The sequence below is a fragment of the Amblyomma maculatum genome, chromosome 2 (genome assembly GCF_055883805.1).
Source record: "Amblyomma maculatum isolate TAMU_Amacu chromosome 2, ASM5588380v1, whole genome shotgun sequence".
NCBI classification, from domain to species: Eukaryota; Metazoa; Arthropoda; class Arachnida; order Ixodida; family Ixodidae; genus Amblyomma; species Amblyomma maculatum.
Genome location: NC_139345.1, coordinates 18,774,459 through 18,802,108, shown reverse-complemented (window position 1 = coordinate 18,802,108; position 27,650 = coordinate 18,774,459). Strand labels below are relative to the sequence as shown.

The following is a 27,650-nucleotide window of genomic DNA, read 5'->3' as shown; positions in this document are numbered from 1 at the left end:
TTCAACAACCTTTTAGAGGGTTGTGACTATAAGAAACTCGTGTCGTGATCACAAATTTTCTTGTGATCATGCTTCTACCAGCGTATAACACCATTATATAAATATGCAACGTCGTTCCAATGGTACTCTACGAAAGTCGCGTTTATTGCCGTAAAGTTCTGTTTATTGTTACGTGCATAGTTAACTGTTCTGCAGTGCGTTCAGCCAAATTCCACACACAGAAGCTAGACAATATTTGACGAAAGAAAACATGTAGAGCCAATACCCAACAGTATAGCTCAAAGTGGAATGAGACACGTACAGAGGCCATGCAACAAGCTGCGATGAGGTTATAAAGCACAAATGCTACACAGTGTTCTCCCACGGAGCCCACACACCGGCGTGCAGCTCTGGGAAGGCCTGCGGGTCAACGGGCCGCAGTCTCGGTGCCACGGCCGTCGCTGCGTACTCTTCCAACTTTCGCTTCATCGACGCCAGCAGCTGCGCGTGAAAGAGCGCCACATGTTGATTATGCATGCGTACACCTGTGTTCGCGCAACCGCATACAGGCACGGTTGCGTTAAAGCTAGTGCATGATCTTAGGGGGAAACAGCGCTTACTCTAACAGATCAGAGTGGGGACACGACGCTGGTCGACACGATTCTACTCTCATGACTCAACTTTGTACGTGCAAGTTATTTATTTTTTTTTAAGATAATGCGCCAGCCTGCCTAATTTTTCACCTACCGATTTCATTACTTTTTTTTTTTCTTTTACCGCAACGACTGCTGAATAGAACACAATTTCGTTTGTACAAAATACACGTGTCGATCACGCTTATATTTTTCTTACCGCTGTTGTGCATTTCGAATTTGATGTCTAAAACAATTTTTTTGTGTGTTTTATATTTTTTTTCGGTTGAATATTGTCGTGCTCCACGTCAGTTATTTATTGTGCTGGGTAAAATACTCACTGAATGTTTTCTGTATATATGTTAATTTGACCTTTATGCAGATAGTTTATGCATGACCTTCTGTTACCACTGTAAACATGGAGGGTGCGAGCTTGTCAGTGTGCTATTCCGCAGCTTTTTTCCTCTCCTCATGCTTTGAAGAAGCGTGAGTTAAACAGCATCTGTAATAAGTTACCTTGGATAAGACTTTACGGGTAGAAGTCAGAAAATTTAGGAGGCGACGCATAGCAATCCGCATTCGTGATACTAGGAGCGCGCGCTGATGGTCACCTATATGGGACAGTACTATGTGGCAATCGTGCCTGCTCACCTCTGTCTTGGTCGCGGCCAAATTGTGCAGTTCGCAGGGGTCCTTGGCCAGGTCGAATAGGTAGGGCGGCACCCCGCTTACAAAGTTTGGAGGTTCACTAGGCTCGTCGCACTGCAGCTGGGTACGGAGGCGCCACCCCGGGGTGGATTCCTCTTCGACGCGGCTGGCGTTGTTTTGGAGGAAACGCAGGGCTGCTGCTGCCCGGGAGTGTGATGTGAGATCATCCAGGTCGTCGGTGGGCCTCGGGCTCCCGGGAATCGGGGTGCGATCGTCATACCTGCATGTATTGTCCGCGGCTACTAAGCCGGGATACAGCCGTTCGACAGAATACGCTCCGATCAACAGGGCTTGCACGTAATTTACTTGCATTTGCCCGACATCTGAGAGTGAACCATGACCTTCGGATGATAAAACAGTAACAAAAAGACGTTGCTAAATTTTTTCTTTTTTTTTTTTTGCTCTTGCTGTTAGTCAAAGAATGAAATTCGAAACTGGTAGGCGTGCCAAAAACAATGTCATGCACGGAAAGAGGGAAATATGACGGAGCGCGAAGAAAACGGGGCACCAGGAAAGTTAAGGGCATCCCTCTGCATAAAGGGCATGGAGAGGAGCCGTACACTTTCTCTTGCGTTGCAGGTGACGTTAACGGAAGGCAATACCATGAACTTTTCCTCATTCGCCTCCACCCCATTCTTCATGGAAAGGCCTGCGCTCGAATACGCGCAAAGCCTTCTTTTTGCTGCCTTCTGTCGAAGACCATTGGCTTTGGTGCCGAATCGTACACAGCCTCCGTGTAGCGCATGCACTTGCATATACACCTGCCACCGAAGGCGACTCCCATGACGAGCTTGTGGTCTCCGTGGCGCAGCGCCGCCGTGTTGGCCACAGGATCGATGTTGTACAAAATGTCCGTTCGCGGCGACGGCAGGTCTTGCGACAGGTGGCGCCACATGTTGATGCCGTCCAGCTGCCCCAATCCAGCGGGGTCGCCACCTGCGTGGATAGAGATAAGAGGAACGAAGGCCCGCTGAGTATTGGTGTCCGCCCTCCAGGCCATTTCGAACACCACCTGTTGTTTACAAGTTGAGGTCAATTTGAAACCCACACTATATTTCATCCGACTCCATCCTTATGCACATCGTATTTAAGCGCATAGAACGACCTACGCCTCGAAAGTCAAGAAATGAAACGAAAGGACTGTAGAACCGCATATTCGATTTATGTGAAGTTTTGTTTGCATAATTACTGCCGCTGACATTTGTTTTGGACTACGCCTAAGCTCCAGTTCATTGACAGCGCTGTAGGCACTTTTGATAGGATCACTGAGAAGACTCAATGATGCGAACAGAAAATACTGACGAAATACAGTAGTGAAGCTAGAGATGATATTCCTGATCATTAGCAGGAAGAAGGGACCGGTAACAGAGATCATTTTGATGAGTCGCACAGGCTCCAGCTTAGATAAGGAGATAAAAACGGAAGGCGACGGGTTTAAACGCGGCGCATTTGTCCTGTACTGAGGCCGAATATATTCACTGCAAACAATGCCCCTATCTCGAATTAAATAAAAATAATCATTCTGCTACGCGGCGGTGACATCAAGGAAAGGAGGATGACAACCTGCCCCTTTTGCTAGTGCTGAGCTCTGAGTATACACTAGGCACCATGCACTGTGGTGAAGTGTCTATGGTCGGATGCAACTAAAAAATGCGGCAGATGCCTTTTCAATAGACCCTTTGCTGTATTGAGACTTTTATGATGCCGCGGTTGATACGATCAAATCATGGTGAACCCCCTTTAACCTGCAACACCTTTCGCTGTCACCCTAGCACGTCCAAGGGAGTTATCCGTGACATCACGAGAACCGGTCGACTACATAGGCTGCAGGGTGAGGGATTTGAGAGGAAATAGCTGCTCTTTTATTGAGTTGCATCTGCTCAGATTTTTTTTTAACAGTTAATTGCGATGCTCGAGACCCTTCTTCTACGTCTGACACACGAACTATGCATCTAAAGGGGGAATGGCAGCTTACCGGCGGCCGAGTAGAGGGTGGGTAGCCAGTCGGTGACGTGCATGAGCTGTTGCGACACGCGGCCTCCTCCGACCTCGAGCAGCGGCGACCAGAGGAAGGCAGCGGCCCTGGCAGCCCCTTCCCAGAGGCTTCCCTTGGATCCACGCAGGGGCCAGTTGCAGCCGCGGCTGGCATGCGTGCCCCAGGGGGCGCCGCCGTTGTCGCTGCTGAACACCAGCACTGTATTGTTCAGCATGCCCGCCTCCTGCAGGGCTTCCACCACGGCGCCCACGGAGTCATCCAGTGTGTCCACCATGGCTGCGCACCAAAGAAGAAGCTGCCCACGTGTCCATCTTGGCCCTGTTTCGCTATGTTTGTGGACTGCACACCCGCACACCTGAGTATGTGCAGCTGGCATCAAGTACGAGGGCCACAGGGCAACATGCCTATAAGTGAGTCCTTTGTTTTTCTATAAACTCTCGCCACCCCACGAAAGGGGATGTGGAAGGCTAACGAGTGGGTACTCCTGCGTCTGGTCACTGATTAAATGTTGTGTCCGGCAACCCTAAAACATTTTGATCCCCAGTTCGGTGGGCACTGTGTGGAGGTGTCTGACACTTACCACATGATGTGGGCTTTCAAGCAGAATACATTCCTACCCTATATTCACACTCCACCCAAGAGAACTGTCATCATCATCACCATAAGCCTGACTATACCCACTGCAGGGCGAAGGCCTCTTCCATATTTCTCCACTTAACCTGGTTCTGTGCTAGCTGCGTCCACTTGGCCCCTGCGAACTTCTTAATCTCATCCGCCTGTAAGGCGACCTTATCTAGCTGCTGCTCCCTCGAGGTCCAAAGGGTCCTAACGCAGCGGGCCCGGACTGCGACAGTCGCAAATTGTGTGCGTCACTAGGCATCCCACCCAGTGACTGTAGGGTGTGACCTAGATCTCTATACTGAAGACCTCCCTGTATATATAATATTATATTAAATTGTTCTGAACTCTATGTTAACAACACTTCTTCCTGCCCTGCTGCAATTCAGTCACCTTACTTTCCACACCCTTCTTCCCCAATGTGGCGGGCTCGGTTAGCCTCTGACTAGCTGAAAGACCGGTTGACCTTGGTTACCCGTGCCCAGGACGCTCTCAAAGCTTAATACTGCATTTTATTTTTTTTTCTTCTCTTCCTCCGCTTCCTCCATCTTTTCACCATCACCACCCACGACACTTAATTAGGTGGAGGTAGCCGGTAAGTGAATTAGCTAAAACACTTGCCTGTCTGAACCTTCGGACAAAATGTATTTGTATGTAATTTTACCTTTATACGGCGGTGCGAATAACACTGTCCGGCATATAGCCCGTATACAGGGGGCAGTTCCAACTCTCTACGACAAGTGGTGCCACTAGTGCGGCCGCCATTTCAGGCCTTCAAAACCGCCCCTAAAAGCATCAGGGGCGGACGACGGTTGTATTGCCACGCGCGTCTTTCTCTCTCCCTCTCCTTTCTTTTCTTTTTCTTTCTTCCCTGTTTTCTCCTCTGTCTGCACGAGGCAGCGGAGATGGCTCAGTACAGAGCCAGTAGCAGGCCCGTGCGTTTTCTTTTCTTTCTTCCTACAGTCGCAACAACAACAAAAGCATCAGTTTCCAGTACGAACTGCTGCTGGGCAGTTTGTGTACGAATGCCAAGTGACGTCTAAACACCGTTGCTTTGGCGCGGATGCCATCTATAACGTTGAAGCGTTCTACAGGGAAGTAGACCAATGTTCCCGTGGTCCAATGGCGGAAAATTATAGGACGCTTTCTACATACGTGCATATCGTGGCTAAAGCCGCCGTTTTCCTTGGAGGGATATCATGAATTTATGGCCGTTTCTGGGGTACATAACGTCTGTGAGTTATAGGGCAAAAAGTATCATAAACACCACGTTCCAGCTTTTTTCAGCGCCGGCAGTAACTGGCAAGATGAGAGAAGGAGTTTATTGCTTTAACTTCTAGAAGTTATATGTTGCATCATAGTACTGTATCCGCTTTATTTTCTCAGGGTAGTGAAAAGGTATCTTGGTGTTGCTAATAGTTTCCCAGCGTTCATGATGAATTCATTGTACAGAGAGTCAGTGCATATATGCCTGTGAACCTGCTCACCTTACTAAAGCAGATTAAACGCCGCAAACCAAACCAAACCAAAAGTACTGATGTAGTACACGGAATAATTGATGCTTTTATAGAGCTAATGCACGGGTCAATGGCGAAACTTTACCTGGCAGGAATTTTTATACTGTTATATGCACATGGTCCTTTGGCTTGCTTACCTGCGTACACAGTGCGGTTTTCCTCTCCAATGTACGAGAACTTTTCAATGTTCTCTTTGGGCGCCGCCAGTGGAACCTCGACGCCTCCGTGCGGTGCTTGGTGGCTCAGGTACAGGAAGAAAGGCTGCGCAGGCAGAAGTAGCTTCTGAATCAAGAACGCGCTACACTTTTCTGCATGTATCCAGGATTCCCCACTTCGCACAATAGTACATTCATCTTCCCTACACAACAGAACCTCCTGTTCAACAGCGACCCGATCTAATACTTTTGGTCATTACGTAAGAGGAGTGCTGACAGCGAAAATAGGACAAGCGGGCTTAATTAACCGCATCAGAGCTTCGCGCGAAGCAGGCGCTCACTGAGACAACGTGCACATCTGTGTGGGCCTTGAAGATGCTATCGCTGCACCTAATAATTGTCCGAGTCAGGTTCCACGGTATTGTGCAGATGAATTTCTGTCGCATTGTAAGGCTAATTTGCAGGTTTCCCCGAGTCTGCACTAAACAATGAGAGAGCTAGTGAAGTCCCTGTCATGTAGCCAGCCTGTTTCACATTCAAGCAAAAACGCTAGCGATTTCTGTCGCTGTGACGCAAGAACCTATGATGAGCTCTCGAGGCGGCTCGAGCGGCCAGAGCGGCGAAGTTCCAACGCATTGCAAATATTTCGTTGTATCGCTGCCGCTGGCTACTGAGTTTGCTCAATCGCTTGCGTGTGAACCAGGGGAATTCTCATGTTCCCAACACTAATATAGCCGAGGAACTACAGATAAGCGCAGTAAACATCTTTCAGAGCTTCTGGACGTAGTATACAGTGGCATGGTTTGTGTCGTGCGTCACAACAGACTTCAAGTTGCGTACACGGCAACAAAGAGCCAGAACAGGAGGCGTGCACATCGCTTTTGGAGTTATGACCGCACTATGTCGTGGCATGGTGGGGCATGCATATATAGTACCTTAGACGTGTCGTGGCTCTTGATTAGGTTGACCGCCTGTTCCGTGAACAGCGTGGTGGAATAATGGCCGCTCTCGTTTTTCACATCCTGGTTTCCTTGCCAGAAGTCCAGGCCGAAGTGCTCGCCCTGTAGGAAACGATGTAGAGTTGCTTCTGATTTGCGAAGCAAAACGCCTAGCGATGCATCTGTAGCGATATGGGTTTCGTATAGTTAGCCTATGATCATTCAATAGATCTGTCATTATCCATGCATACAGCTAGCCCTTTTTTTTGCGATGAAGTTTCAGCAGCATCTCATTTTGATACCACACTGTATAGACAATAAAATGGTAGCAAATAAAAAATATCGTAACATTTACGTGTTGGAAAGATTATAAAACGCTGCGTTACCATAGTCGGTTGTTTTTAGCTAGGGAACTTGGTAATCAGGTGTGTGTGTGTGTGTGTGTGTGTGTGTGTGTGTGTGTGTGTGTGTGTGTGTGTGTGTGTGTGTGTGTGTGTGTGTGTGTGTGTGTGTGTGTGTGTGTGTGTGTGTGTGTGTGTGTGTGTGTGTGTGTGTGTGTGTGTGTGTGTGTGGCGTGCGTGCGTGCGTGAGTACCACGTCCAACTAAGCCAATGATATGTCTCCCCTCCCCCCCCCCCCTTTTTTAGAAGCCAATTGAGCTATGCGCGTGATGCACATCGTTACCTCTTTGAGGGTGTGGTTGTAATAGTCCTCTTCGCCGTTGTAGTATCCGAAGAAAGTGTCGAAGCCCCTGTGGGTGGGCGTGTACTCTTCGTTGAGGTAGCCTAGGTGCCACTGCAATATACAGACTTGCCATGAGCGGGTAAAATTTCAGTCCATTGGGCATGTTACAGTCATTTGATTCTGGCTAGTCAACACACACGCAACAGCGCTGCTTGAAGAGAAACGTGAAAAGCCTGCATTAATGACGTGGAACGTTGCTGTGGATATTTTCCAAAATTTGCGATTTCTGTGGTTGCAATCCGTGTGCACAGTTGTGGTGCTCCACTGATAACTACGCGAGAATCTCGGCGGTAATGAATGAGTCCACGAAATGAAATGAGGTACGTGTGTCTTGGTTAGAGCAGTAGGGATACAACATTTTTTGGTTGTTTTTTTACCCTTGAGATAGCGCGTCATTGGCATTCATAAGTCTCTACATTAATTTCACCAGCTGCTTTATACTTGAGTTTCTTTTCTGTTTTGATTTCGGTTTCAACCACGTAGTGGTGCTATGTCATCATATACAAACTGAGGCAGCTTTGAGGTCACGTGTGGGAAATAAAAAAGTGCCATAAAATCGCACGGTGTTCTAAGCATATCATTGTCCAATGCTGGATTTTGAGGGAAAGTACATATAGACGATTAATGGATTTGACACGGCAGAACATTCGTTATAGTGTTCCACAGAGCGGAGCAGTAGCTGCCACTAACGGGCTAAAACGACCTTGCGAGTGGGTGGTGCGATCCAATCAGTCAATAACCGTGTAACCTGCCGTGCTCCTGTCACACTGTCTCTATACAATCCTGCTATCGCTGTAGCCTCGTTTACATGAACCCGACAGCGGTGGGCCGAGTCAGGGGATCGAGCTGAGCAAGGCCATGCCAACTCATACTAGCGAATCAACGCGCCCTCCGATGCGCGAGAACACAAATAACAAGCCGGTTGCCGCTTCTGTTTTCTCCTGGAGAATATTTTCCTAAGCGTTAAAGAGGGTACAAGTCAACCCATCCTTTGGGGCGGAGTTAAGGCGGCGGGTTCTCAACAGGCAGCTTCGAGTTATCGGTTGGTTCAGTCCGATAACGATACACCAGCTCTAAACGCGCCCTCTTGAGGGTATTAATTCGTGCAGAGGCGATGATTGATATGCCGCTGCACCTTTCATTTGTTGTGGACAGGTATAAGAAGCATCAATTCATCGAGAAATGATGTGGGTGTTCACCTTGCCGACCATGTGCGTGGCGTAGCCGAGGTCCTTTAGGTACTGAGGCAACAGCCTCACTTCCAGCGGCAGGCCCCATGCCTCGCCAACCTGGATCACCAGGCTCTGCATTCCTGCGTGACAGAGCCGCAGTAGATGTCTCTGCTGGCCACCAGTCGCAATCGCCTAAGCTGCCTCAACGTAACCGCACTGACATTGAAAGGTCACTGAACAGAGTCTGAAGTTGGCCTGTATCGATGGGCCGTCGTATTTAACCACAAAGCGAAAACCAATAGTTTCAAAATGCTAAAAACAAAATGTGGGTGTCGCCATCACCGGCAGATTTCGCAAGTGAACTGACTGCGTCCAAATCGAATTTCAGTTACGGATCTCAGAGTCCACGCTACGGTGCCATCGACTCCAAAACGGTCACAAACCGGCCTTTCCGGTAAGGGTGTCACGAGTCTGAATCGAAAGGCGGGGAGATTTGAAATACGATTTTCTCAGCAATAATTGCGTCCTTTGCTGCCGGACAACATGAACATAAACAGAAACAGCCGAGAATCTCTCTCTCTCTCTCTCTCTCTCACACACACACACGCGCGCGCGCGCACACACACACACACACACGCACGCACGCACGCACGCACACACGCACGCACGCACACACACACACACACACACACACACACACACACACACACACACACACACACACACACACACACACACACACACACACACACACACACACACACACACACACACACACACACACACACACACACACACACACACACACACACACACACACACACACACACACACACACACACACACACACACACACACACACACACACACACACACACACACACACAGCTTTTCCACTAAAAAAGGAAATAACACTACAGCAGTATCCGGAGCGCTTAATTTGCTCACTGAAACACCTGCTGAGATGGAGAATGAAAAAGACAGTTATTGATTGTATCGGTCCGAGTTGTCGCTTTAAGTCAAAGTCTGCTTCCATGTAGGTTCCGAGTATTCAGACAAGAAGTAATGTCGATGCCTCGCGTTGCCGTTAAAGCCTTTCAGAATATACTGTACATTCTCCAGCTCTTATATAAACCAGTTTCGTTCGTAACAAAAACTCGCGCATGTTTTACTACGGTCATACGAAGTACATGAATTCTTTTGATAGTTTACGGGTGTAATTTCCTTAAGCGTTCGAAGGTTCACAATAGGATGAAAACTGTATACTTCAAGTACGCTTAAAAACTTAGTTAATTAGTAAACAAAATTAAAATGCGTTTCTTTAATGGAAAGGGGGAGGGGGTCATTTTTCACAGTAAAATGCGCTTTTGATTAGGCCGTAGTTCTAGTGCGGCACATAAAATATCTTTCTCATTATTTCATGCGCTGTTGGAAAACAGCCGGTTCCACGTGGAAAGCTGTTCGCCAAGGCCGGTGTTTTTCTATTTTTTTGTTTGTTGCAGTTAGCTTGCCACGTTCGTGATCATCTTCTGTGCAGCACTCACCCGGGTCCAGCTTTTTGGGTCATATTTTAATTCTGAGGCAGCTGTGGGATACAGCAAGATGCTGTTATGCACATGCTGATGATAATGTTCTGGGGCAGTGTTTCTTAATTAGGGGTTGGCGTACCCCTGGGGTACGCGAAGCGACTCTCGGGGCACGGAGGTTCAAAGCCGACTTTAGTACCTCACATCGAAGGAAACGCAAGAGGAGTACGGAAACGGACAGCGCACGCGAGAGAGATGGGGATAGAGCATTTACGATGTTTGTTAATGCCGGCATCGTTTAAACCCCAGCTCTTTTGACTTCCAGCTCGTTAATCACCAATGCCATCACAGAGGCAGAAGAGGCAGTCATCGCGATCGCTCTCATATCTACACCTTCCGCAAAAATTCTCCGATTCCAAATGTGCCATTATAGTACCGGCGCCACATAAGCCTCATCTGGACACCAGTGCATGCCGGCCTCCCTAGAAACGAGGAAGCTAATTACCTATACCCGAGTGCTAACATTCCCGACTGGAGGATTTGAGCCCCCTATATAGGCCGGGGAGCGCCAGCTGCTCTCCTTCCGTGATGTCCTCTCGTATACTACGGGACAAACGAAGAGAATACACACGCTCAACCCCAACTCTCACCATAGCGTAGGCCGCACACTGGCGACGGCTACAAATTATACTACTACTAAATGACTACAACATGACCATACTACTGCATGACCGATACCCAGACAAATTCTCCTCTTCATGCAGACTTTGCGACAAACCAGAATACTTCCTACGCATCCTGCTTACACGCCCCACCTTTCCTCATCCATCATCACCGAACTTCGCAGAGTCTTACTATGGGAGACTTATGAGCAGCATCTCCACTCAATAACAGCGCCGGATCATATCCAGTGCTATGAGAAGGATTGCGCTCCAGGGAATTTCTTTTACGTTTTAAGGATATCTGCTCACAGAGTCACACCCAAGTGTCATGTAGCTGGCTTCGCCTCCACCATTTGTATTTTGGCAGTTAAAGTTTGTGCCACTGCACTGCTGGACTAGGCTGCAATGCAAATCATCTGGGGTGTCCGACGAGCAAGTGGTGCTGTGTCGGAAGTAGTCAAATTCTTTCTAGCAGTATGCATACCGCCAGTTTCTTAGAGGCCAGGTTAGCCTTTACTCAATCCCGATTTCATGACCTGCTCCCGGAAGCGGCATCAGTGCGCACAGGGTTGCCCCCCCCCCCCCCCCCCCATTCTCTCTCTCTCTCTCTTGTTTCAAGGGGGAATCCCCATCACTTCCACTGGCCCCATCGTTCTTAGAACCTTGAATGGCCCTTAAGGTGTCCCCGACGCATCCATGGCTGAGAACCACTGGTCTAGGGCTTCCGATGCCTGGCTAAAATTTGCCTTTAATTGTTTTCTTGCGCTCGTACCGAATAGTTAAAACTGCCATGTACAAAATCAATGGGCAATTTTTAAAAAATAAATTACAATAACTGCACTCTGCTGAAAGAGGATCTGCGTATAGATGGATTATTACGGTGCAGTTATATAGCGTGTTGTAAAATTGCGCTCAGTAATTTTTCCCAGAATATGTCAAGGTATTTAGGTATGGCTGTAACTCTTGCAACTGCGAAAACATATATTCAACAAGACAGCGACCGTGTTAAACTAGGAGGAGCGTTAGGTAAGGAAGCCGTAAGAGAGGTAGTACTTGGCACAATTATGGGCGACCGTTTGGCACACGTGTTTGTGCCGCTTGTTTCTAAAACGTATTTTGCAGATTGTCCGAATTAGACCACGTCATCTCCTTCTTCCCTCTCGCCCAGTGCAGTACAGCCAATCGCAACACCATTCTGGTTAACCTCTCTGCCTTTTTTCGTCCTCTTGCTTTCTCTCCCCCTAAATAGTTAGTTTAGTTTATATTGTTTAACGTCCCAAAGCGAGTCAGGCTATGAGGGGCGCCGAAAAGTTCGACCCCTAGGGATCTTTAACCTGCACTGACATCGCACCACAGACGGGCGTATTACTTTTTGCCTCCATCGGAAAACGACCGCCGCAGCCGGGATCTTCTCCGGAATAGGCACGGGATATCCGCTAATTTTCATGCAGTGTATTCAGTTTTGCGCACGAAAACGTACGTTCTCTGGGTTCTTTCATATATGTTATATAACGAGCCCCTCATTCCTCTCGCGCTTTCTCTAAAAAGAAATCTTCGAACAGAAATCGGGTTTATCCACTTTTCAAGGATGAGGTTCGGGGTTCAAGATCATGATAAAATTGGTGTCGACCAGACTACAATTGGGGCTGGGAACGTCATTTAACCCCCGGCAGTGCCCGCCGATAGCAGCGGCAGTGCTAATGCGTGCGTACCGGTATGTATGGGGTAGAGACCGCTCATAAGAGCCGCTCGCGATGGCGTGCACACGGGTTGCACGTAGTAGTTGTTGAGCACCACGCCGTCCGCGGCCAGGGCGTCCATGTTAGGCGTTGGAATCTGGGACGATCCGTGGAAGCTGACGTCGGCCCAGCCCTGGAAAGAAATTGTCGGAACAAAGCAGTGCTGGCTACAATGTTTGGTTTGGTTTGTGGGGTTTAACGTTCCAAAGCGACTCAGGTTATGAGAGACGCCGTAGTAGAGGACTACGGAAATTTCGACCACCCGGAGTTCTTAAACGTGCTCTGACATCGCACAGCACACGGGCGTCTTGCTTTCCACCTCCATCGAAAAGCGGCGGCCGCTTTTCGATGGGCCAACCCACGACTACCTCCGCTGGCCACCTTCGTTTGATCAATCTGTATTGGTTAATGAAGTCAGTACAGGTTGACGCAAGGCTTCGAAGGTTGCATTGCGGGTTGTGTCATTTTGGAAATTTAATGATCTGCACCTCGAAATAGAAATAGAAGGCAATAGAAGGAAATTCAAGAACCAGAAAAAAATAACAATTACAATCGATTTAGCAAAGTTGGCCAGATGTGGCATTTCATTTCGCTTCCGGTTCGAGTCTAGTGCTCTAAGGTCAGGTTCAGGCAAGGATTGCGAAGTCGGCAAATGGAGGCCTTAGTGGTAGCGTACTATGAAACTTTAAGACCCGCACCTTAACAGGGCGATCCGACATGTCTCTGGGCCCATTGCGCATGGGTGGAGGTTAATGAAGACGACGGCATTCAATGCACGACGTTAGAGAGTGGCGGTTAAATACGAGGGGGGATCAGCTGGGGCAATGACGTAGTACTCTCGTGCAGAGGCCAACGAAGGTCATTTGTTAATTCGTTGTTGCGACGGTAGGAAGAAGGAAAAGAAAATGCACGGGCCTGCTGGCTGTGTAGCTGAGCCACTTCCGCTGCCTGATTTATTTAAACTGATTTATTTATAGGAAGGGAAAGGCGCGGTAACTGTCTCACTTGTTTTCTGTGGACACCGCAACCGCGCCGTAAGGGAAGGGAGGAAGGTGGGAGTGAAAGTGGAAAGAGAGAAAGAGGAGCCGTAGTAGAGGGCTACGGAATCTTAAACGTGCGCTGACACGGACGCCTCTCTCTCTCTCTCTCTCTCTCTCTCTCTCTCTCTCTCTCTCTATATATATATATATATATATATATATATATATATATATATATATATATATATATATATATATATATATATATATATATATATATATATATATATATATATATATTATATTGATGTCATTTTATTCATTTGGAATATACTGCCAGCCTCTTTCGATGCTGCTGTAGGATTGAGGTACAGGTGTGGACTTAAGTAAACGGTGCACGCTTTTCAGTTCAAATTATAGTCACACCTTCTGTACTGAAGATAAGAAAACAATATTTATTCAAGTGACAGGACACTGAAGTCTACTATCGGTTCGCACATACCATGACTTCCACTTTCAATTATTCCGCGCATGAAAATTAGCGTGCTCGGTTTACTTTTGTCCGCACCGGTACATCATGATGGCTTTAGTTGCGTCACGAGCCATCTAAGGAAGACACGTTGAAAATAACCATCACGTGTGATAATTTTGGAATACGTGATATAACATTATACAATGCAAAATAGGCGCAGTGTGCAATAGAATTTCTTTACAAGTTATACACAAATTCCAGAATTTAAGGTTAATATAAACAATTACGACAGGTTAGAAAGAAAACTGTGCAGAGATTCATAGCTAACAACATTCTGACGTAACGTATACCATTCCTTGATCGCCTGCGGAAAAGAAAATGAACAACGAAATGTGTCGGTATGAAATTTATACTCTGTTAAATGTTTTGAATGTTTAGTTTTGTTATTTCTTTTAAGCGGAGGAACTAAGTAAAGCTTGGAATCTATTTTAGTTTTAGAGCACAGTTTATCAGGAGGAATAAATTAAAGCGCGAGGTTCGTACGCGTTGCTATTATATTGATGAGGTTCACGTTTAAGAGTTCAGTTGGGGAGTCGGTATACGTCAATATTTGTTAAAGATAAACTTTGCTGTTTTCGACTGGACACTTTATAATTTATTTATGCTTTGCTGTATGCGCGCAAGCCAGCACATAATGTACTTTCGCACAGTCCCGGACAAGGATATATTATGCTGTTAATTTGGTGTCGGAGAAGGCAGACGGTGTTGATTGTTTCGAAATAAAAGCGCGGCAAATGTTTTTGATTATGCATGTTGCATAACTTTATTCCATTTCGACTCCAAGATATTTGTATTATTGAACTTCTTTAATGACTTCTTGCTACTTCATACGGGAAATCGAGCGGATTATTTTTTCTTGGTACAGCCATATAACTGATTTCGAGAGATTCAAAGTCATCTGCTACTCCCGACACCATTTTTCTAATTGATTAACTGCCTAAGAATAAGACCTCAAAACTTGTATGCGTTACTCGTTATGAGCGCTGGTAAGTTGCTCCACTTGACGATAGCGAGTAGCGTGAGAGACTTCGCACACACAGATACGCGATGCGCGTAGCATTGTGTGAATGATCGAGACGTCATAAGAAGGCTGCTCCACTCGACGATAGCGAGCAGTGTGAGAGACTTCGAAAACTCAGATAAGCGATGCGCCTAACATTGTGAATGATCGAGGCGCCTTATAAAGGCTGCTGGTGATGGGAAATATCGTGCTGAAGCCATGAATAGTGGTATAGTTTGCGTAAGAGCACTAGGTTTATGGCATTGAAATAAGTATTATTGTTCGGCGCAGTGTTTTCAGACTAGAAGCATGTAATGTAATCCGGAAAAATGAATCCCACAAGACAGTTTCGCAAGGACACCGGATTAATAGTATTAGCTATGAGGTAAGCTTGGTCTAAATGAACAATGGCAGATGAATATTCAATTTTCGGACGAATAATGAGTGTGGCGAAAGCAATTTTCTGCATGTGTGAAATAGACTTGTTGGAGGTTACACTTAGAAGGTCGAGTGAACGGTCCATCTTATAAAGTTAAATTAATGCAGTAATGTCATTAATGTCATATTAAGTCTGACTTCAGATGAACCTTAATTTAATGCTCTGCATAGTGCGCCGTAGTGTGGATTCGATGGTGAACTTAAAGAGCAGCATGATCGCTGAGGAAAAGTAGTGAAGAATTAAGACACGTCTCCGCTCATTCCTTTGTTTTTAGTCCTTGTGGACTTGCCCTATTGACCAGTGCCGACCAGAGCCACATGTAGGGGGAGCTGTCGGCATTTTTATGAGCGAATCTCGACTTGTACTGTGATATTTAAAAGGCGTTGGGTCGTAGGTTTACTCACCAGGTCGTCAGCCAGAATGAATACGATGTTGGGCGGTGGTCGCTGGCCAGCTACCAGCCAAGGTCCAGGCGCTACGAGCACAGTCACCGCGATGGCGATTAGAACCTGTCAGGTGCAAAGAGGCGAGTTAACTGTTAGAGAAAGGCTTGTGCTCTATATTCCCTCTAGCAGATTGTCAGTCGCTCATTGCTCGCGGTTCGGCGCCTCCATATGTACTCTGATGACGTCAATGTCGTAAAATGCATAACTGGATTAAGTGCTGTCTGAGCACCGCTAGCCTTCAAGATAGCGTCTAGCGATTGGAGTACACAAAAAGAAAGGTGCTGTGCAGTTGATCCAGTGCTTCCTGCACCGCCTGCGCAGCTGAATACTTTTGTCCTGTTCGCGCGCAAAGCAAGCTGCAGTTTATTCTTATTTGTCCATAACGGCTAGAATCAGAAGCTTAATTCTAGCAACGCAGACTTATTTCCACCTTCTACGACTACGGATGCGGCTGCCACCAAAATGATGAGCGAGACACATGCTTAACTGAATCCATGTCCCACGCACCTGAACAGCGGACATCATTGTTTCTGCTAAGCTGCACGTTCCCTCAGCCGAAACATGGCAGTCATAGCTCCGCAGCCTGCTTATATATACAGCAAATCAGCTCGAGAGAAGTATGTAGCAGGCCGCCATCACGACCACATCCAGACCATGTGACCATACTCATTATTCGGCCGATGGTCTGCACCACTTATCTAGACACCCGAATAATTGGCATCCTGTCGAGAAGCCTATCTTACGAATGTGTTCTCTAAAAAACAAAGCGGAGAGAGGGCATGAGGCGAAACCGGGTTTCCTTCGCGTGCAGTCGGCACTTCCTGGTCCAGTGACGAGTTCGTGACCTCATGCAAGACCCGAACAGATCTCGCTGGTTTAGTACCGCTGCTGGTTATTTCCTCTTTATCGAAGACCACCTGCATGATACAGAAGCATACAGCTGCTCACCACAGCGAGCCCCGGACGCCTTCCGTACATTATTATTCTATCAATTCCGTTCAGCCCAAAGCGACACTCCGCTTTTCTGGCATCTTTTTTTTTCCCCCCCTTCAGGTCAGAAAATCACGTTTTGTTTAGCAACATCCATTCCCACATGACTTTGGCTCAGGTTAGAGAACTGCACTGGCCACATTCTGATGCTCCAGCATGACACATGCCCGTGGCTTCAAGCTCAGTCCCGGTCATGACCCGCTATATTGTTACGCGCTATATTGTTGTAACAGTATTATTCTTCTACTGAGTCCGAGCCCAGCCCGCCATGCACGACGTGAGGTCATGCCCGGGCCCGTTCCGCGGCAGCTGCTGTGTGTAGCACCCTCCCACTGCACAAGTAAACGTATGACATTCTAAAGCGCTGAAATCGCAAGAATGCTTGAAAATATTGCCATTAAGCAAACACAAAAAAGTCATGATAAGGCGGGTTCACCCGCTTGGATTTTAGAACCATGATCCTGTCTGCGAATAACTTTGAATTGCGAGAGGCAAAGAGCGATGCATACACACGCACTAAAATTCGACTTGCGTTTATTCCATGATAATAAACTGCTTTTTACGGTTCAGAATGTCTAATTAATAACGTTCTGGAAGCCATAGCATACATTTCTTTCTTTCTTTTTTTATTGTTTACTCAGCACGATTTCGCGGATTCAATTCATGGCTACACTGTCTCGATTTTTCTTCTCTTTCTTTTTTTTTTCGGAGACAAATAGTAAAAGCGCCTGTTTATTCGTTTCTTAAACCGATACGCTCTTCTTCAATGGCACATACAAAGGAAGCCAACAACCATTAACGCCTCGCCGGGGTGGCGCAGTGGTTAAGGCGCTCGACTACTGTTCCCAAGGACGCGGGATCGAATCCCGGCCTCGGCGGCAGCTTTTCGATGGAGGTGAAAAGCAAGGCGTCCGTGTGCTGTGCGATGTCAGTGCACGTTAAAGAACCACAGGTGGTCGAAATTTCCGCAGACCTCCACTACGGCGTCTCTCATAGCCTGAGTTGCTTTGGGACGTTAAACCCCACAAACCAAACCAAACAACCACTAACTCCAAGGAATGCATAAGGGATTTATAGATTTTTTGTTTTTGGTGTTGATAAGTGTGAAATAAGGACGTGACCATGAAGGTAGTCAAGCCACATATGCTGCCGATGGGATTGTAACCTACGGCCTCCGAATATCGCAACCGGTGCTCTATCGATTGAGCATTGGTGACGGTTATTCAGTCCTCTTTCTTGGGTATTTGTGGTGTGTGTAAGCTATCCACTGGCGTTTTAGCCAGCGCCACCCGCGTTTATAGCTGCGGACGTGGAACGTCCTATACTATACCACGAGTGTCGCGTGGAGCGTGAACCTGGGAGTTGTGTCAGTAGGTTTTGACGCTCTTTGCACGTATCTTATAAGGAGCCCTTCAATTTGGTTGTTTGTTCCATTGGTCCATTGGTTTGTTTGCTAATTAGCCCCAGGGCCTGGTATCTGTCAGCCTTGATGTCATAGGCAGGGCGAAACAGAATGGAGATGACTGTGTGTGGAAAAAAATATTGCGCCGCTGAAAATGAATACCCTTCCGGTAGTAGTAAAAGTTGCTAAATGTTCATTTTACCAAACACACTTACCGAACATGCTTCTTGATAACCTAGCTAAATTGTGGACGCTTTTAAATCCACATCTGCCCTGCTGTTGCCCTCACTGGCAGATCTGGTTCTGCCTATCTCTGATGCTGAGAGTGCTAATGTGTTTAATGCTGCATTCATAACTCTGTTTACCAATGAAAGTAACCGCCCTCAGTCATGACAACTGATGCCTCCACAACAGTAATGACACAATCACTTTTTTCAGAAACCGGCATATCGCGTCTGATAGACAAGATAAAACTCTAGTCGTCTGCGGGCACTGACGAAATCAACGCGAAGGTATATGAAAACATGACTCCCACCAAACTTTCATGCTTGCTATTCTCGCAGTCTCTTTCCACAAGCGTCATACCCATACCTCATAACTAGAAATTGGAGAATGTCGTTCGGGGAGGACAATTCAGGTAACAAAGGTTCACCGCTTAATTATACCGCCCTATATTCCTAACCAGCATACATTGCATACTCATGGAACACGTCATCTACTCTTTAACGACGCAGTTTCTGGACTCCAACAATTTCTTTCATCAAATGCAGCACGGCTTTAGAAAGGCGGGATACTCCTGCAAAATTTAAATGGCCAAACCTTCAAGCAGGCGCATTTTGTATTTTTCGATTTTGCTAAGGCATTTGTTAAGGTACTTCAGAACCGCCTTTTTCTGAATCTTTCTTGGTTAAGATTACATCCTGACATACTTGCATGGATAGAAGGATTCTTGACTTACAATCCCAGTCGCTCATCATTAATAACCAAAAGTCTTATTCCTTACCAGTTTCATCAGGCGTGCCCCTAGGATCCTCCTTGGACCGCTTTTATTTTGGATTTATATCAACGAACTGCTTCAAAAGTTCGACTGCGCTGTCCGAATGTTTGCTGATGATTGTGTCACTCACAAACCAGTCACTAACACCCACGATCACAAATCACTACGAGATTACCTAGATCAGGTGCGAAACTGGTGTAGTGACTGGTTAATGGCACTAAATATAAACAAAAGTACAACTTTCCGCCGTCACCGTTATCCCCTCCTGTTCAAGTAAACCATCTATGACGTTCCTGTCAATCCCGTCCAATCATATCTTGGTATCCATATTCGTCATGGTTTTACATGCAACCCGCATATTTGAAATATTTATTCTCCGTGCACTCTGCTCCCCAACACGTGAAGCTTCTAGCATAAAAATTTCTAGTTAAATCAAAACTAGAATACGAATCTTCCATCTGGTCTCTGAAACAAGCATGCCCATCTAATTCACTTGAATTACTTCAGAACAGAGCAGAGAGTTTTTCAACATCAGCATATCATCTTTAAAATCGCAGTTCAACCTTATGGCCCTTGCTCATCGTCGCTGCATTGCTAGTTTGTTTATTTTACTCTTTTTCTTTTTATTCTGAACTAAGCCAGGAGCCCTATACTTGCGCACTCCCACCAGGCATTTGTCTTCGCACCGACCATCAGCAGCAAGTATCACGACCTCGTGCCTGCACGACCACATTCGCTTCGTCATATTCTTGCCCGGATTGCCAGCGACTGGAACGGCCTTCCCCGTTATCTTACTACCATTATACCTGCCCATGTACACTCCTTGACGGTATTATACATGTGCTTGAAAAACGAACATATTTGTTAACTTTTTTTATTACCGAATTATTATGTACTTCATCTGTTATTAATGTCCACTTGTCCCACCCCTTATGTATTACCCTCTTACGAGGTTCTTTAAGGTAATAAGGCAAAGTGAAGTCAAATAAAGTAAGGGGGCTATCACACCAGGTGTCTACCACAAGTATGACAACTTCGTCTTGGCATTCCTCGTAAAACATTTCCATTTTGCACCCTTCTGTCTAAGACTGCGATCTTTTTTGACAAGCTACTGACTCTCCGTTACAGACAGATTCGTTTCAAAGCTAAAAACACAGGAAAAGAAGCCAGCACGATAATCTAACGACGAAGGGGAAAGTTTTGATATGGGAAAGAAGGAAAGAAACATTAATATGGCTGGAATTGTCGCAGGTAAATGAAACGGAGTGCGTGACAAGTGTATAGGTGCATTCCCAAACCGCTTTATCGTTGTCCCAGATGCGAAGCATTGCAGAAAACTTTGCGGTCAAGTGGACAAAAATGCCGAAACTTGCACTGCCAAAAATATATTCGGGCATGAAACTTGGTTTACGCAGTCGTGTTGTTATTTTCCTTAGGGTGCTTAAAATGTTCTCCGGGCTTGATTTTCTGTTGTACACAATCGTGAAAATACAGGAATATTGGTAGGATTGGCTAAGAGCACAAATTAAAGCCTCCATTTCCGTTGTTCCTCATTATTTTTCTCATAAAATAATGAAGAAGAGAATGTTCCTGTGGTTTTTGTTTTTGATGAAAATATTTATTGATCAAACTTATTTGGAATGCAGTGCCTAATTCTATTGATAGAAGCTGCTGCACAGCAATACTGTTTACGAGCCCTGTTTTCTGCCCTTCAGGGTCTGCATTTGAGCAGGGCAGCTTCTCACCAGTTGCGGGCAGGGGGACGGGTGGTGCATATGGCCTTGTTTTAGAGCGTAGGTCTACTCTTCGCACTACAGCTCCCAAGATAATAAATACGAGCGTTCCTGCCGAAGCCACTGCCCGTTTCTTCACCTTCTTTGTCCGTAGCCCCACCCGGGGTCACCGAGCGATCGTCCCGATTGTGAACACTGGAGCTCTCCGCTGTGGTATCATGTGATTAGGTGAGGAACTGGTTTAATAAATGCTTCGCGGGCGCTTAGTTTCTCAGTCTTGCCTTGGGCGAGGTGCGTGCCGATCATAGTGCGCTAACGCCTCGACGCAGGCTTCGGACTCAGTCCAGCCGATAAAGCTCGACGTGAAGCAGCAGCGAACAGAGATAGTTATTGGCTCGGGGCAGAGACTGAAGAAGAGCGAAAAGCTGGTATGGAGAAGAAATTTCAATATGACCGTGTAGTCATACTTAACAGACCTTATGGTTTTTATGATAACTAAGTTTGTCCTCTGAAATTTTTTACCGTCAGGCTCGTAGCATGAGGCAGAGATCCGCAATATCTCCATCTTGCCTTTAAAGTTCTTGGTGAGAGCTGTGTCATGGTGAGGCGCTAGTATGTAACCTTCTTAACGTTATTTCTTCTTCCTTGCTTAATTATTTCGAATGTTTCTGAAATTTCTATTATTCTAGTCTGTAGTGCTGTATGATTTCAACAAATGCATATAGGGGAACAATATTGTAGACGACTACGACGGGACCGAGGTTTTAATTCGCAGCCGATGTCGTTGGCTAGCTGGTTGCCCTGTACCTTTTGATGCCCAGCTAGGGAACCACATTATGCATCTTTTTGGGATGCTTGTCAGATGCAATTGATTAGCGTTGTGTTTTTGAGAGTGTAAACGACAAGGCTGTTACTGATTACTTCTTGCTTTTTTTACCGGAGCATTAACGGAACACATATTTATTCACAATTTACCCATATGTGTTTTGCCTTTTCATTGCATTCTAAAATGCTTGTATAAATTGCACTTTAAAGCACTCATTCGAAATAAATTTCTCCCTCACCTCTTGCTCTTCTCTCATTAGCCAGCGTGCGTGCAAATAATTTATTCCCTCCGGGGCGTGAGCCCCTTTTAAGGTTGCATGCAGAAATGGTTTGGAGCCGAATTTGGCATTTAAAAAGCTTTGAGAGAGCCGGGAGGCGAAACCAGAAGTTGGTGTATTTGTACCGCTGCGCATGCGCTAAATACAAGATCGCGCGTCGACGAATGTCAGCTACTCCACAGCGAATTCTCGGCGAATGGCGCAGCCTGCCAATAAGGTTGAGGCAACTGTCTTCCGGACGAAGCCGGCATATCGTGTCTCACGTTCTATAGCACTTAATGACCTGTGCAAGCTCGGGAACAACATTGCTGGGGAGAATATGAGGATGTGAGCTCGATTTCGGGAGGGGTCCAGCACACCTGGAGCCGTTCATTGGATACGTGCTTGCCGAGGCGCAGAAAGAAATCCTGCTCTGGGCATTACGACTCTCATATGAACCTGCTCTTTTTTTTTTTCATATTTAGAAGCATAATTTATTTGTTCATAAGAAAATTCGCGCACCAGTAATTTAAATATCAGGTCATCTGCGCCACATCTCAATCTCGTGTGCATGTTCGTGTTAAGTTCAGATTGCGCCCGAAAAAAAAACATAAATAAAGGAAAGAGGATGTGCATTTGAGGCGCGTAAACGAAATCTGGGAGCCTAAGGCGGGCAGTACCCTGAGGCGCAGGACACGCAGTTCTCAGGCTACAAACCGCGTCCCTCCCTCTTCACGCCTGCCGCCACCGTCGCTGACGGAGGGTTGCCGCTCTGACAAACGGTGTTGAAGGTCTTTGGCAGGGGTGCCTGCTTCGACGGGTGCAGCTCGCTGTTCCTGCTCCTGAGCTTGCGGTTTCGCCCTATCAGCCAGGTGCAGCAGGCGCAGCGTGGCCACGCAAAGCCCGGCTACGAGCAGCACCAGGGCGGCGATGGTCATTAACGACTGGCACGTACTCAGCTCGCCCAGACGGCGCCCCTGTGCTGACTGCCTGATGCCCTGCGATGAGGGCGGCTGGGTGCGGACCATGGTTTCTGCAAGTAACACACACATGAGCAACACTGCTGGCGTGGCCCTCGCATAAGCTTCATGACACCACAGTCCTAGAGATATGGTTCAACCACGCAGAAATCATTTAAATAGATCGAAGAACATTACTTATATTGGTTTTTTCCCCGTCACCATGCACGTAAGCACAGGAGCAAAATTTACTGCCACTATCGCCAAAAAGTGTCCTCGCTCATCACGCACGCACGGACGGACACGCACACACTGCACACAGCAGTGCGGCAGTTCATTTATAAATACCTACAGAATATGTCATCGAATATTCTACAGAAGCACTATCGCCCCCCTAAACGCCCCACAGTTAAGGGCATAAGATCCTTCCAGCACATCTCAACATGTCAAGCGGTCTAGACATGCTGGAAAAATGTTTTACAACAAAAACATACTGAAAACAAATCGAATAATCATAACAAATCAAATTCTAACATCCTCAGCCCCTGAACTGCCAACCATGCCCACTCCAATGTCATCGTAGCAAAGCAGGCGCTCACCGAATCATCAACATTAGCCTTACTGCACGCCTAGTAGAGCGAATGCCTCTCCCATAGCCCTCCAATTAAAATTCCCCTCTTATATGCAGGTGCAGATAATCGCTGCAAACTTTCCAATCTGCTTAACCATCTGGCGCTCCACTGTATACGCTTGTCTTCTCTTGCAATACAGTCAGTTACCCTTAGTGACTATCGGTTATATTGCATTCGCCTTTCTAGCTCTGTTGACGCCCATTCCTTCATTTAGAATACCAATACCATGCACGCGTTTGTTTCCTAATCCACTCTGCACGATTCTTCAGTCTCGTTTAACGTTACACCTATAATTTTCTTTTCTATACTTCCCTGCTCTTCGTTAGCCCTCACGTTCCAGCCCCTTAGATGGCTACCGTACAGCTGTTATACTATACTATACTTTTCTTATGAGGGATAATGAGAAACTGTCATTCATTATCTGAGGGTGTTTGGCAAATGCGCTTAACCCTAATTTTATTCTAGTTATTCTGCTCGCCTAATCACTCGACCCCGAACATTCCCGATTGCGCTCTCTCTGGCCATGATACCCATTGGCGAGCACGAGAACACAGAAGCTGCCCTTTACTTCGGGAGGCTGCTTCTTACACAGCTATCGTTCGTAAATGAAGAAAGGAAACGAGAAAGAGAAACGAGCGATTCCTTACGCCTCGAGACCAAGTAGATCATAGAACCTCACCGTTTGATTCGTCTTCAGAGGCGTTTGCTCCGCTGGGAACCAGTAGGACACGAGGAACGTCGTCCACTCGGACTCGCCCTTCGCCTTGTGGGCTGATGATCGCAAGCACGGAGCGAGAAGGGGCCGATGCAGCCGGGAGAACCTCGCCAGCAGCGTCCGCGTGCGAGTCGTGTGCAGTCCCAGTCCTGGCGTCCTTGCCTTCGCGTTGCACTTGCAAGGGTCCAGATCGCACTGGACTGGAGTGCTGAAGTGCACAAGCAGTTTCTCCTTGGCGATGGTCGCCTTTCTGCGTCATCCTTCTCTTCTTCCACATCCTCCCGGGCTGCGCAAGCTCATCCCAGGAGCAACCCAGCAAAAATGTGTGGGGCTCAACACGGCTGAACCTAGTTTACAGAACTAAATCTCGATTAAGCATTGTCCGACATGATTTGCTATGTTTTAGCTCCACACTGGTTGTCTGCGAACGTCAAGGAAATGCAGCCGAAACCCTGTTTCCAGCACGCGACTCCTCCGTGGCTGTCTGTGAACCTCAAGGACACCACAGCTAGGTCTTGACGACACGAAGGTGTCGAGGGAATATTGAAGTGGTAGGTCCCAAGAGGCAAGACAAATGTGCAGCGGCGGCAGTGGAGGGAAGGTGCAGGCAGGGGACTGGAACGCTGTGTGGGCAATAAAATTTAGCAGGTGTGCGATGAAAAAGAAGCAGCAGCATATGTGCGAAGTAGAAACAAGTGAGCGGCGCCGCCTCCTCGCTCCGCACCTGATGTCAATCATCATCATCAAAACGTTTTATTTCCATCGAAATGAGACTCCTTTTTGGACCCCCCGGCACGCAGGCCTAAGGGAGCCCTACTCAGGAGCCTCGCAAACTAAGGTCTGGTGAAGACACATTGTTGCTTCACGGCCTCAGCCGCCAGGCGGATGACTTGTTGTTGAGCGCGGGTCTCGCTCCGCAGCAAGGCCTCCCAGGCTTCTCTATCTGTATTTTGCTCGGCGTCCGGGCTGCCAGCACATTCCCAAAATCCCGGCATCCGATGATCTTTACGAATGGCAGCAGTAGAGCTAACGTTTTAAAATTCTATTGGTTGAGATACTTTAGCCCAGTTATGTAGCTGTATTCTCGTTAAGGATTGACCTCGGCGGCCGTCAATAACAGGATTGGTCTCAGGGGCCGTCAATAACGGACTAAGTATTTGTCGATGCTGCATGCTGTAGAACGCTTTGCTAGAAAATCTGCGATGGCGTTCAAGTTCTCGGTGACGACGATGGTGGTGGTCATGTGACACGCTGGCCATATTATTGAATTGAGACTCGTACGCTTTGAAAACTGGGGCTGGCACGAATGCCTATTCACGGGAAAGCGGAGGCAGGAATAGAGAAGTTAATTTTGTCGGTCAACGCCCACCTGACGTGCAATCTTCCAGAACGACAGCAACCGATCTCGGAGTCAAGCGTCATTGCTTGGTGAATAGTCCAAGCATATTAATTTCGTGATATATCTTTTAGGCGATTTTACACGATGTCGAGGTAACCACAACAGTTCCAAAATATGTACTGCACCGTTGTGCGGCCGTCCATGTTGCACTTTCTGCGCGTTACTCGACACACAACAGGGCGCTGTGCTCTCGCCCTAGCTCTTCAAACAGGCAATGGCTGTCGCTCTAAATACCATCGACCGCATACGGAACGCCATAAACGTGGGCAATGGCAGGCTCAGGTGGGGACGTAAAGATTGCACTCCAGGAAGCAGGGTACGCGCCACTGCGTGTCACGCGCAGCGCGTGCACGGGTTTTGCATGCTCCACCGAGAAGTCAGAAATGTTTCTGGTTCACTGACGTCTACGCGCCCTCCAAACATCAGGCTACATCTTAACGGACAACCCATTCTCCACAAGGACAGAATCCTCGTTCTCTTAACCTACAGCCAACACAGTCTAAAAGCAGAGTTCACAGCACAGTTGCACTAAATCAACACGGTCATGAACAGGGTGACGCGCGTGTCCAAAATACGACGCCGATTGGCAGAGACCAACATTCTTGACTGATACAGGGCTTACTTTCACGCCTCAATTACCCCCTCCGCCACCAGGGGTGGCTCAATGGTTAGGGCGCTCGACTGCTGAGCCCAAGGACGCGGGATCGACTTCTGACCGTGGAGGCCGCTTTTCGATGGAAGCGAAAAGCAAGGCGTCCGTGTGCTCTGCGATGCCAGTGTAAGTTAAAGAACTCCAGGTAGTTGAAATTTTCGGAGACACCTCCCTCCCTACTACGACGTCTCTCATATCCTGTGTCTCTGTTTGACGTTAAATCTAAAAAAATCAGACCATACCACAACCTAATCAAAGAAGAGCACCACAAGATGGAGGCGGCTATACGCAGGGCTGCGAAGACCGCTCTAAGGCTACCGATACGCGCACGTACAACTAAACTGCTTTCTCTGGTCATGCGCAGACTTAACAAAACGTCAGACGCGCAGAAAGCAAGCCAAATTCAGCGCACGTGTCAAACTCTGCAGGGCTGCGACGTCCTTGCTAGCATCGGCTGCGCGGTGCCCGAGTCTATCCCGACGAGCTCACCAGGATTCGCGTATCACCTTACAGTGCAGTATGCACCCAGAAAGACATCAAGCTGGACGGTATCACGTGATATGCACAGACTCATCCCCGCTGTCAAGTTACACGGGGCCGAAACCACTGCGGTAACCGGGACCGACGGCCCTCCGGTACACGACGTGACCGAACTTCACGCTAGCATCGCCTTAGTCCTTGAGGAGCTCACAAGCGAGAGAAACATACCACGCGGAAAACTGTACACAAAGAAATAATGCGAACAACACGATGATAATCCTAACAGACTCACGGGAAGCGGGTAGACGCCTAAAGCCAGGCTCATCCACATCGCAGCACGAGTCGCACGTCGTGTATTTGCCACTTCCGCTTGTTGCTACCGCGTCGCCTAGGTGCCAGATCACTATAGCTATCTTTGAAATAGCAATTGGGAACCTCTCCGCCGCGGTGGCTCAGTGGTTACGGCGCTCGAATGCTGAACTCAAGGACGCGGGATTGAATCTCGGCTGCGGCAGCTGCTTTTCGATGGAGACGAAAAATAATGCGCCAGTGTGATGTGCATGCGATGTGAGCGAAGGTTAAAGAACCCCAGGTGGTTGAAATTTCCGCACGCCTCCATTGCTGCGTCTCTCAGAGCCTTAGTCGCTTGGGACATTAAATCCTATAAACTTAACTAAACAGAAGTTAAAATATCCGCTGAGAAAATACCCACTGGCAAAAATAAATGCTGTACAAGCCGACGTTAAAGCGAAAATGCCTTCCCTTTCGTTCAGCCTTCCTTTATATCGGGCAGCTAAAACCCTAAAACTAATAGGGGAAAATTTTG

General features: G+C 47.3%; 1 protein-coding gene across 1 annotated transcript; it reads right to left on the bottom strand.

Moving 5' to 3' along the window:
• Positions 1-224: 224 nt before the first annotated feature.
• LOC146198090 (arylsulfatase B-like) lies at positions 225-12,402 on the bottom strand. The gene is made up of 9 exons (XM_084592565.1): positions 12,360-12,402; positions 8,487-8,599; positions 7,228-7,338; positions 6,541-6,666; positions 5,588-5,711; positions 3,295-3,591; positions 2,081-2,255; positions 1,263-1,539; positions 225-480 (listed from the first exon to the last, which is right to left on the bottom strand). Exons 1-9 carry the CDS (start codon positions 12,385-12,387, stop codon positions 346-348), a joined length of 1,386 nt encoding a protein of 461 aa, XP_084448691.1. The 5' UTR covers positions 12,388-12,402; the 3' UTR covers positions 225-345.
• Between the last annotated feature and the right edge of the window lie 15,248 nt (positions 12,403-27,650).

Bases quoted from the DNA above. Each gene is read 5' to 3' on its own strand.
- LOC146198090 (XM_084592565.1), bottom strand. From the start codon at position 12,387: ATGAGCGGTCTCTACCCCATACATACCG. The intron at 1,540-2,080 runs GTGTATATGCAA...CAATACATGCAG, and splicing joins GGAGTCGCCTTCGGTGGCAG to GTATGACGATCGCACCCCGA. The intron at 481-1,262 runs GTGAGCAGGCAC...TTTCACGCGCAG, and splicing joins TGGCCGCGACCAAGACAGAG to CTGCTGGCGTCGATGAAGCG.